General features: G+C 40.0%; 1 protein-coding gene across 1 annotated transcript; it reads left to right on the forward strand.

Annotated features, from left to right (window-relative positions):
* Window positions 1-10,401: 10,401 nt before the first annotated feature.
* Window positions 10,402-11,930, forward strand: atoh1a (atonal bHLH transcription factor 1a). Its single transcript, XM_060930812.1, has one exon. It carries the CDS (start codon window positions 10,514-10,516, stop codon window positions 11,318-11,320), a length of 807 nt encoding a protein of 268 aa, XP_060786795.1. The 5' UTR covers window positions 10,402-10,513; the 3' UTR covers window positions 11,321-11,930.
* The last annotated feature ends 647 nt before the right edge of the window (window positions 11,931-12,577 follow it).

Raw genomic sequence — 12,577 nt, forward strand, 5'->3', positions numbered from 1 at the left:
GGAGGCACACACAAAACAAGATCCAAATGTAAATATCTGTCTTCTTTTTTTGTTTGTTTGTTGTCCTTTTTTGCTTTTGAAAGGCTTTGCTTTTTAGTTTTGCTGTTGGGGGTGCTCGTCCTGCCTGAACTCACCTACCTGTTGAGGATGATGATAAATTTCATTATTGTCGTCGTGATTGTTGGGAGATCTCTTGTGTAAACATGACTTTGCCTTCATATTTTCACATGGAATTTTGGGGATTAGTTATGTGGGGAGAGATTTAAAAGACTGTATGAATATAAAAATCATGGGATGTTTACATTTCTTTTGTTTTCTTTTGATTTCCGGACAAAAAGGGAAAAAAAATCACTGCACTTTGCAGACTAACTTACAGACCTGCAATAACTTGAGGCTTATTTGAGAAATCTTGTCTGCTTCTCAGTTTATGCTGGTCAATGCTCAGTACTGAGTTAGGCTATGAGATGTGGTGAGTTGGATGTCAATAGCTAGAGAAAAAAGTCCTTCTGCTGCTCTACACTGCACCTGAGCTCCAGACATATAGACTGATCTTCTGACATCCTTATGTCTAGCTGTACCATCTGGACAATACACTGGACAATGTATTAGAGAAAGATGAAAAGAAAAAAAATATGTAAACCAAGTTAAAGCATAGAAGGACAAATGAAATTGAGGCCTCTAAATGTGTTTCTTTTTCTTTATTTGAAATAGAACAAATCATTTTGTGTGGAATGTGTTTGATCAGAAAGTTTAAACATGGGGGATTAGTGCAGATTATATATATATATATATATATATATATATATATATATATATATATATATATAGACACAAACACACTTTTTTTTTTTGTTTGTTTCAGTGCCATAATCTTACTATTAGGTGTTATAGGTTTCTGAAGTCAAGAAGAAAACCTTCAAATGGATTCCTGAGTCTTATACCCGGGGCTCTTTTTAATTCTTCATGTGTCCTCAAACTGACACCAGGTCATCTGAAGGTCCAGACAAGACAGCCCATTTTGGGGAATTATTTGAAATAACTTTCTATTTCCTTTCATAAACAGTAAGGGGCAATATTTATCTAACTTTTTTAAAAGTGCTAATTGTTCAAGCAGGGCCATCAAAGTGTGATGACAGGTTTAAAAAAAAAAAGACACATTTTGAGAAGTTAAATATATAAAAAAAGAAAAAAAAACATTAAAAACATTCAAACAGTTTTCACTAACATTGTATTAATATGACTAATGTTAGTTGTTTAGAATGAGCTTTCAGTTTGTTATCCTCAGACTAATTCGCAAATGTCGTGTGTAGAGAAAAGCAACAGTGTTTTGATGACAGCATTCTAGATATACTTTTCTTAAGCTATGAATGACAATAGGAAAAGTTTTTATTTAGTATCAAATTAAAGATTTTTATTTAGTATAAAATGAAGAGACATTAAAATGTATATTTTACATGGAGATAATTTTTTTTGTTGAATTAAAGAATATATAGAGTTTAACATTAAATCCTTGCATTGCATTAGCCACCATTACACTAACTCAATTACCCAGAATCCCTCTGATAAGACAGTCTTTAAGCTTTCGATTTTAGTCATATTGTCATCTCTTTTTGAGTTATGGATTTGTGAGTAAGAATGAAAGTCCTTTTCCAAAAGAAAAAAAAATATAAGACTTGCTAAGCCTGTAACATTTTTAATTTCTTACATAGTATGTACAGGAGTTCCTTGATCATTTTCAAACAATTATAATGTACAGTATTTAATATAGGCCTATTTTGTTGTATGTGTTGCATATTATTCTAATGGAACAAACTGAGGCCTCTGTTACAAGTGGCAAAGCTTTCTGTGTATAATTTGTCTAATAAACATGTTTTCTACAGTGGGTTTAGTTGTCTTTGCTGTATCACAGGATATAGCCACTGTATTGACATTTTATTATAATGGCCACTAACTGAGGTCCTCTGTGTTTTTCCTTCTTGGCTCATGGTAGCTATTTCATAGATATTTGATTAATGCAAAAGATGAGAGTCTCGATTTCAGATGCAATGGTTAATACACCATACCCCAGGTAGTGTGGTCGGAGGTCCAGGCTGCTTTTGGATGATCACTGAGCGTGTGCGCCAGGCGTCATGCCCTCTGGCACACAATGAATAGCACAGCAACCCATCGTATCATGCTTGAGTGACTAGAGAAGAGCCACAGCTACTTAGTGCATGTACAACCCCCTCCAGTCTCGCCCCGTGCAACACTTCAAAAGGCCAAGTTCTTGGCTCATCATTGTTGATCATATGAATATATGGGCTGTACTTTAAAAATACCTTAATTTACAGTTATATTGCTCACAGCTGAAGGATTTTAGTGAGCCTATGTTTACGGTTACTGGGTTGACTGTAGTTCTGTTTTGACATTGCTGGTTAATACCAACATGGCCAAAGGGATTTTCTCATTGGCTTGTGTATTAAAATACTGCTTCACTGATGAGTAACAATGTTGGCTATATATTGCATTACTTTGGCTATTTTCGTTAATTTATGAGGTAAACCAGTCACGCTTTTTTAAATGATCAAAAGTCCTTCCCATGCTACAAGGCACATCAGGCAGTGCCAATCTCCGTTTCAGTAGCCCTCAGCCTCTCGCCTATAGGGTTACAGTGGGGGAGCTGGTCATCTGGTAATCATGAGAGTTTGATGCCCTACTTTTAAATTATCGATTATCTAATAATTGTCAGTCAAATGGCACTGAGCTGTCACAGGCAGTTGATAGTTTGTTTAATGTCTACTGATAATTGATTGATGGTACAAAGTGACATGCATAAATATAAACCAACAGTGTTTATCTAGAATTTCCCAAAAGCCTTACATAAAAGAAATTCAGTGAATGAGTTGACTCAACCCAAACAAAGTCTGACAAAAAAAACCGCAAGTAAATTCTACTGATAGATAAATGGTAGATGATAGATGTCAGCATAATCAACACTTTACAACAGAAATCAGAGGAAGTGTAAAAGGGCACCTTGTATTCACTAAATAAACATCCATCAGCTGTAGCCGCTTATCCTGTTCTACAGTGGTGCTTGAAAGTTTGTGAACCCTTTAGAATTTTATATATTTCTGCATAAATATGATCTAAAACATCATCAGATTTTCACACAAGTCCTAAAAGTAGATAAAGAGAACCCAGTTAAACAAATGAGACAAAAATATTATACTTGGTCATTTATTTATTGAGGAAAATGATCCAATATTACATATCTGTGAGGGGTAAAAGTATGTGAACCTTTGCTTTCAGTATCTGGTGTGACCCCCTTGTGCAGCAATAACTGCAACTAAACAGTTCCGGTAACTGTTGCTCAGTCCTGCACACCGGCTTGGAAGAATTTTAGCCCATTCCTCTGTACAGAACAGCTTCAACTCTGGGATGTTAGTGGGTTTCCTCACATGAACTGCTCACTTCAGGTCCTTCCACAACATTTTGATTGGATTAAGGTCAGGACTTTGACTTGGCCATTCCAAAACATGAACTTTATTCTTCTTTAACTATTCTTTGGTAGAATGACTTGTGTGCTTAGGGTCGTTGTCTTGCTGCATGACCCACCTTCTCTTGAGATTCAGTTCATGGACAGATGTCCTGATGTTTTCCCTTAGAATTCGCTGGTATAATTCAGAATTCATTGTTCCATCAATGATGGCAAGCCGTCCTGGCCCAGATGCAGCAAAACAGGCCCAAATCGTGATACTACCACCACCATGTTTCACAGATGGGATAAGGTTCTTATGCTGGAATGCAGTGTTTTCCTTTCTCCAAATATAACGCTTCTCATTTAAACCAAAAAGTTCTATTTTAGTCTCATCTGTCCATAAAACATTTTTCCAATAGCCTTCTGGCTTGTCCACGTGATCTTTAGCAAACTGCAGATGAGCAGCAATGTTCTTTTTGGAGAGCAGTGGCTTTCTCCTTGCAACCCTGCCATGCACACCATTGTTGTTCAGTGTTCTCCTGACGGTGGACTCATGAACATTAATATTAGCTAATGTGAGAGAGGCCTTCAGTTGCTTAGATTTTACCCTGGGGTCCTTTGTGACCTCGCCGACTATTACACGCCTTGCTCTTGGAGTGATCTTTGTTGGTCGACCACTCCTGGGGAGGGTAACAATGGTCTTGAATTTCCTCCATTTGTACACAATCTGTCTGATTGTGGATTGATGGAGTCCAAACTCTTTAGAGATGGTTTTGTAACCTTTTCCAGCCTGATGAGCATCAGCAATGCTTTTTCTGGGGTCCTCAGAAATCTCCTTTGTTCATGCCATGCTACATTTCCACAAACATGTGTTGTGAAGATCAGACTTTGATAGATCCCTGTTCTTTAAATAAAACAGGGTGCCCACTCACACCTGATTGTCATCCCATTGATTGAAAATGCCTGACTCTAATTTCACCTTCAAATTCCTCAATAAATAAATGACCAAGTATAATATTTTTGTCTCATTTGTTTAACTGGGTTCTCTTTATCTACTTTAAGGACTTGTGTGAAAATCTGATGGTGTTTTAGGTCATATTTATGTAGAAATATAGAAAATTCTAAAGGGTTCACAAACTTTCAAGCACCACTGTATAGGGTCGCAGGCAAGCTGGACCCTATCCCAGCTGACTATGGGTGAGAGAGGGGGTACACCCTGGACAAGTCACCAGGTTATCGCAGGGCTGACACAGAGACAAACAACCATTCACATTCACACCTACGGTCAATTTAGAGCCACCAATTAACCTAACCTGCATGTCTTTGGACTGTGGGGGAAATCGGAGCACCCGGAGGAAACCCATGCAGACATGGGGAGAACATGCAAACTCCACACAGAAAGGCCCTCGCCGGCCACGGGGCTCGAACCCGGACCTTCTTGTTGTGAGGCAACAGTGCTAATCACTACACCACCATGCCACCCCCTAAATAAACATATGCATACATATAAATAAACAAGCATATATATTTTGACCAGAAATGTGACATTTTCTTTGTGTGACACCCATGCCAATTAAGCCTTGGTTCAGCTGGATATTTTTCTTGCTTTTCCTTATTCTTAATAAATATTCTTTATCCTTTATTCTTCAGTGTGGGACTTTGCAATCATATTTAGACTGTTTAATATCAAATGCATCTGGGAAAAAATTTATTAACATAAGGAATAGCCATTTCATGAGAGCTTCTCTTCTAACTCTCAGCTGTGCTCACACTCCTGGTATTGCCCCTCTATCTCCTGATTCCTCTCTCCTGACCAGGTAATTCAAGATTCAAGATTTTTATTTGTCATATACACAATAACAGACACAGCGGTTTATTATTGGGTAATGAAATTCTTATTTTGCAACTGCCCGACCAAACTACGCTTACCAAAATAAAAAGAAATATATAATATGAAATATAAAATATAAAGTGCATATGGAATGCAAAATATAAAGGTAGAGTGAAAAATGAAGATAACATTTAAATAAGGGAGGAGAGGCAAACAATGTGCAAACTTTAATGCAATATGTAATGCAATATTCTGCTCTTCCATTTCTGACCTCTCATCCCCTTGGCCTTCCACATTTAGGACATGTTTTATTTTTCCCCTCTCTAATATTCTCCTCAGGCTTTCTGATTTAGCAACTCTCAAATCAAATATTATTTTCCATATGTATATTGCTCTCACCACCATGCTATGAGAAATGTTCCTCTTAGATGTGCAGCTGACAGTAGCAAATGGACATTAAGAGGAAAATCACTATCATTCAGTAGCCAGGTGAATGAAGAATGAAAATGCATAACAGTGATCAAGCCATCAAGTGAGCAAACAACAACAACAGAACACTGGTACAGACCCAAAAGCAAATTTTTCAAACAAAAAGCTGACTTGCTTCCTTAATTAATATGAAGTAGATAAGGATGTATGACAGACAGATGACATGTTGACAATCAGTTGGTAGGCTTTTTTTTATGATAGCCATCTGACAAAGGGACATTAGAAATGTCATCTATCAAAATGATTGCTAGTACCTGAGCAATACCTTTTATTACAAGGAGCTATGCTGCATGGCTCTAGTCAGGTCATTGTTTGGGTACCTATAACTTATAGACCTTTAATATGAAGTATATTTTACCAGAAAAATTACTGGTCTGAATTAGGCCACAGTGAAGTTAATATACAATTTGTATTTATTCATTCATCCGTTAATTATCTGAGCCACTTATCCAGTGTGGGTCACAGGTGAGCTGGAGCCGATCCCAGCTGGCATTGGGTGAGAGGTGGGGTACACCCTGGACAGTTTGCCAAAGTATTGCAGGACTAACAAAGACACAGACAGACATTGACACATACATTAACACCTGGGCAATTCGAGTAGCCATTTAACCTAAACAGCATGTCTTTGGACTGTGGGAGGAAACCAGAGCACCCAGAGGAAACTCAGCCTGCAAGTTCAAACATGGAACCTGCTTGTTGTGAGGCAACAGTGCTAAACATTGCACCACCATGCTGACCACAACTTGCATTGCTATAGTTCTCATCTCATCTCATTATCTCTAGCCGCTTTATTCTGTTCTACAGGGTCGCAGGCAAGCTGGAGCCTATCCCAGCTGACTACGGGAGAAAGGCAGGGCACACCCTGGACAAGTTGCCAGGTCATCACAGGGCTGACACATAGACACAGACAACCATTCACACTCACATTCACACCTACGGTCAATCTAGCCCATGTTTACATTAGACCGTATCAGCGGATCATCAGATTAACGTTTTTAAAACGATTAGTGTGCACACAGCAACAGCAATACACGATTTGCGTGCACACAGCAATACCAATACACAGATACGCTCGGCTCCGCAGGCATCCTGCGCTCCAAATCACTCCGCCCTGAACAGCGAGTGCCCTCTGGAGGGTGCGCACTCTGGCCTTGCGCAGCTCACAGAGCACGCGAGTGAAGTGAACAAGCAGTGTTTTCGGGACTGAGCCGCTGTGTGTGTGATCCCAGCGCATATCACTTACCACTTGCAAGTGGAAGGATGGCAAGCCTAAAGACAATCATAACTACACAATGGGCAGTATTTGCATCAGTATTTGCAGTATTTTCATACTTTTATACTCTTTAATGAAAGGTGATACAAGGCGGAAGTCCGCGCCATTTTTCAGCAGTCGCGTCACATGACCAACGCCAGCGAATCAGGAAGGTGGATGTCACAGTGACGTTGTCCAATGAGACGCCAGCTAGAGCTCAGCACAGCGTATCCGCGTATTCTGAATGTTTACACAGCACCGGAGCTGACACGATCTGGATTGAATACGTGGACGCTGGCGGATTCCCGTTTCCCGGCGTTTCCAGGCGGTTTAATGTAAACGGACAGTGCATCCGCGAAGAAAACGAGACAGATACGGTCTAATGTAAACGTAGCCTTAGAGTCACCAGTTAACCTAACCTGCATGTCTTTGGACTGTGGGGGAAACCGGAGCACCCAGAGGAAACTCAACCTGCAGGTTCAAACATGGAACCTGCATGTTGTGAGGCAACAGTGTTAAACATTGCACCACCATGCTGACCACAACTTGCATTGCTATTTTTATATTGTATTATAAATTAATTAAAGAAATATAATTTAATTATGTAAATAACCACAACAAGTAGAAATGTAATGTGGAGACGTGAGAACCCCCAAAAATCTCCAGTATGAACAATCAGTAAGAAATACAACATACAAGGGTTAGAAGGGCTTCTCTAGAATCAAAACAGTTAAGAGGGCCTTGATGCCAATTAACCTACAGTTTTCTCCTTAAAACTTGTACACTTAATTTGAAGCGGTCGAGTGGAAGTGAAATAAGAGTGATGTAATTGTAATACAAGACCTTTGGGGTTCAAAACTTAACATTATAAGTACATTATCCGTAATTATATTGAGATTACTGCTAAGTAACGTGTAACATATGAGACACTGAAAATTTCTTGCTATGTTTTAAATAGATGTTTCCAGTACACCCTGGCTATTTATTGCAAGTTATGTTGCAGAACGCTCAGTGTCCATTAGAGGGCGCGTGTAAGCCTTGGGTGCCTTGAGTTTGTTAGTGTACCATAATACCCGAGGCGAACATCCCCCAGCTTACCTGCCATGTACAGGGGTTTACTGACATGAGAGCAACAGTACAACAAAACTGAGCGCATTTTGACCTCTTACAGCAGCTTGAACCGGTGGGGTGAGAGGACAGAGACATTCAAGGAGACATAGGGACATAACTGTCCTTGAATCGAGGTCTACAAGCAAATTGTTATAGCGGTCAAATATTTTTTTAGATGATTAATAGGTTATATTATCATTCACTCAGTGGCTATATATATATATATATATATATATATATATATATATATATATATATATATATAGCCAGAGAGAGAGTGAATGATAATGATATATAAAGATTGAAAGTTGCTTTGATAAAAAAAAAAAAAAAACAGTTTAACAACGTAAGCTTTAGTTGGATACTCGTTGTTGTTGTTGTTGTTATTGTTGTTGTGTGTCTTTTTTTTATCAGCTAAGCGATATGTGGGCGTTTCCTGGACGACAGGAAGAAAGAATGCAGCACGCAGACTCGCTCGCGCTGAAGCCCCAGTGTGTGTCTTCTGTCCAAAGAGTCCCCCTGGCGTGTCCAATGGAACATAGAGTCCTCTTTGTCCCCGAGACACTTTAATAATCGGCAGCAACCATATCCAACCTGTTGTTTGCTTTAGGAACTCTTCCAAGACACGCAGGCTGACTGGACCCGGCTCCGGCTCAGTGCGCTCAGGCGCCACGGCTTCATGAATGCATCCAACACACAAAGGTGCAGCGGCGGAAATGCGCCATGTATTGCGCCTCTTATTCCGTCTCTTCAACTCTTCTTCTGTTTGAACAGTACAGACAGAAACATCTTTCAGGATTTGCGTCGAGAGTGGGTACTAAACATCAGAGAAACAAGAAATGTCTTTTTTTTGACAAAATAACCTCATAGACGCGGTCTTTTTTTATTCATTCATTCATTCATTCATTCATTTTTAAATCGCAATGTCACCGCATTTGCAGTTTAAAGCTTTCAGGGAAATTATAGGACATTTTAATAAATCATGTTTGTGTTTATAGGAGAAGGAAGGCTCGAAATTTTTTAACTTAAAATGTTTACAGTATTCCTGGATTTAAGGCTGTTGTAATAATAATAATAATAATAATAATAATAATAATAAAAAATTATTATTATTATTATTATTATTATTATTATTATTATTATTATTCGATGGTAGCCTACGAAGCATTCTTTTCCTGCTTTCTTGGGCACTGGACAAAATAATAATAATAATAATAATAATAATAATAATAATAATAATAATATTATTATTATTATTATTATTATTATTATTATTATTTTGTCCAGTATTATTATTATTATTATTATTATTATTATTATTATTATTCCGTTTTGTTTCTCTGTTCGGGCGCGTGACACTAAACGCCAAAGCTGCGCTTTATGTTTAATCCCTTAGACGCCTTTTACGTCACAGGGCGTTTCTTAAGTCTAATCAAAAGAACTTGTTCTAAAGAAAATGAAACCTGAGCTGGCTGCAACATTCATTGCTCATGAGGGATGTGTTGGATTGTCCGCATCCAAAAATGAAATTAAATAAGGTGTTAAAATGGGAGATATACGTTTTACTTTAGTCTTTTGTTAATGCCTTTTGTTTGCTTAAATTCCGTGGAAAAATAGATAGGATGATATGATCTGATTTAATGGCATTCTGTTTGAATGGTTAAGTTTTTAACATAGGCTATACTGGAATAAACTACTTCATTGGCTTACTCAACTCTTACACATAACTCTTAAACGGGAAAATTAGATTTAAAGAAATGATTCATGCTGGCGTTAAGTGAAAGAAAAGGGTTTAAAGGATGGTTTGAAGGTGTTTTTACGGTGAGGCAGTCTCATTAAGAATTGGATAGGGTAAAATTTGTACAGTATGTCCCATCAGCCCTTTCTTCGCATTGAGTGCATTTGCATGCCCATGCCAGCTGCACTGTGGATCACATGCCCGTGTGTTTTGCACCCTGCTCGCGCTCTCCACATTCCTGCACCTTTCTGCGGGCGTCCTGTGGGACAACCCATTGTGATAATAACACTCCAGTTAAACAGGCAGCAGTACTTAAAAAAAAAGAAAAGAAAAAAGAAAAAGAAGTTTGGACATAATAACCTGTCTCGGGTTCTCTGCGGCTTTCTCATTGGTCGGCCACACGCGCCTGCCCCGAGTGCTCTTATTGGTCAAAGCGCCACGCGACCGGCTTGAGAAGGGGGGCTCCCAGGCGCGTGCCGCTTTTAAAACCGGCTCGTCGCATAGAGACACCCAGTAAAGAAATCCTCCTGTGGTAGGAGTGCGCGCAACAGGTGCAAGAAGGACACCAGACCCCCGTCACTTCATACCTTTTTTTTTGGAAACCTTCGTCCCGACGTGACCTACAAACACACGGAAATGGACGTCATGAGCAGCTCTTGCGAAGACGCGAGGACGGCGGTGGAGTCGGAAGTGGCGCGTGGAGAGCGCTTTCCGCTCGCTTTGGCGCTGATGGAAGACGGCGACGCACGCGCCTGGCTCGCTCCTGCACACGCGGAATACCTGCCGCACAGCTCGGGCTCGTCGAGCGCGGAGGGCGTGTCCGGTTCGCACTTAAACAAGGGCACAAGGGTGGGGGGCGCCGTGCGTGTGCGCGAGCTGTGCCGCCTCAAGGGAGCGGCGCGTGCGGATGAGGGTAGGCAGCGCGCCCCGACCAGTAAGGCCGCCAATGTGGTGCAGAAGCAGAGGCGCATAGCGGCGAACGCACGAGAGCGCCGGCGCATGCACGGTCTGAACCACGCCTTCGACGAGCTGCGCAGCGTTATCCCCTCCTTCGACAACGAGAAGAAGCTGTCCAAGTACGAGACACTCCAGATGGCACAGATCTACATCAACGCGCTGTCCGACCTGCTGCGCGCACCGGGCGCAGAAGATGACGCACATAACGGTGATGTGCTGCCGCCCGTCTACGGAGGTGAGAGATCACCAAACTCATTTCCTGTCCAGCTCGCCGGTGTGCCTTTCCCGTATGAGGAAGACGCATTTGTGTCGCTGGGAGCGAGCAAATCTACTTCTGAGTGCAGTAAAGACTCCCCGCGGTCGAGTCGGAGCGATGGAGAGTTCTCACCACACTCGCACTTCAGCGACTCGGACGAGACACACGCGGAGCTGCACAGCGAGGACGAGCTGTGTGAACTGAAGCTGAGCCGCCACCGAGCCTTTTAGAGACGCTCAAGGAGACCGAGATGTCCATCATTTCTTCGTGTCAATCGTATTCGCCCTAATATTTTGCGACAGGTTATCGTTTGAATTGGTTGTCTTGACTTCGATTTCATGACCATTTGAAATGTACGCTGTTGTTATTGTTGATGTTGTTATTGTTGTTGTTTTCAGTAACTTTTACGCCAATAAAATCTGTTTGCCTTGTCGTGACATTGGCGAGATTCCCCACGCCACGTCAACTGCCGCGCGCAGCAGTGCCATGGGCCCGGATGTCATGCAAAAACTGTCTTCCGAAAAAAAAAAGTCACCCAGTTTATGCATATACAATAATTTCACTGAATACGATTGTTTTTTGTTTTGTTTTTTAACTCGAAGAATTTGCAACTTCTAAACTTCACTTGCACTTTAAATGCGGGCCATAGGCTTGAGAAACACGCTTTGTAATAGGACGATTTATTTTCTGTTGTTATGTAGCCTAGGAATGCCAATTTGTCAAGGATATTTAATATAGCCATTAGATGTTTTGTACATTTGTTAAAAGTTTGAATATTCCATTTCGACACGAGGTTATTATTTGTATTCAACTTCTGCTTGGAGACGGTGTCTATTAAAGTGTCTTTTATTAATTTATTTCCGTTTGCCTTATCTTTTTTATGTTGAAAATTAGCAAATTTGCCACATGCTTTGTTTTATTTGATTTTGGAATAAAAAACAACTAGAAACAGAAAACGTTTATTGTATTATCTACTGATGTCTTTGGTTATGATGATGATGCATTCTCAGAGTGGAAAAAAGTGTGGCTTGATCAGTATTTTCTCATAGGACAAGCAGGGCTGTTCTCTGAAGAGTTTTAATGATTTGGGTGTTCGACCTACTAAATTACTGATTCACTGAGTGATTTATAAAATAAGTGCAGATTAAAAACGTACAATGCTGCAAAAAAAGGGGGGGGGGTGTTTCTAAATCCAAAGCGCTATAATTTAGTCTTCTTCCAATAGCTGAAACATTATTATGAAATACATTGTACCTTGTTGTTGGATATGTAGAGGCCTGATATCTGTCTTTAGAGTATACACGAAATATAATAGAAAACACACAAAAAGTGAAAGAAAATCCTAAAAACTACAAGTTGCTGTACTACCAAATTGGTAGACAAAGCTGTAATACACTTTTGGTAACAGGATAAATAATTTACTCTTGAAGCAACTTTCGAACAGAAAGAATGTGAGCAAATGTTCTGAAATAATAATAATAATAATA

This window comes from Neoarius graeffei, chromosome 10, assembly GCF_027579695.1.
Source record: "Neoarius graeffei isolate fNeoGra1 chromosome 10, fNeoGra1.pri, whole genome shotgun sequence".
Lineage (NCBI taxonomy): Eukaryota > Metazoa > Chordata > Actinopteri > Siluriformes > Ariidae > Neoarius > Neoarius graeffei.

Excerpts from the sequence above, each read along its gene's own strand:
- atoh1a (XM_060930812.1), top strand. The coding sequence starts at position 10,514 with ATGGACGTCATGAGCAGCTCTTGCGAAGACGCGAGGACGGCGGTGGAG.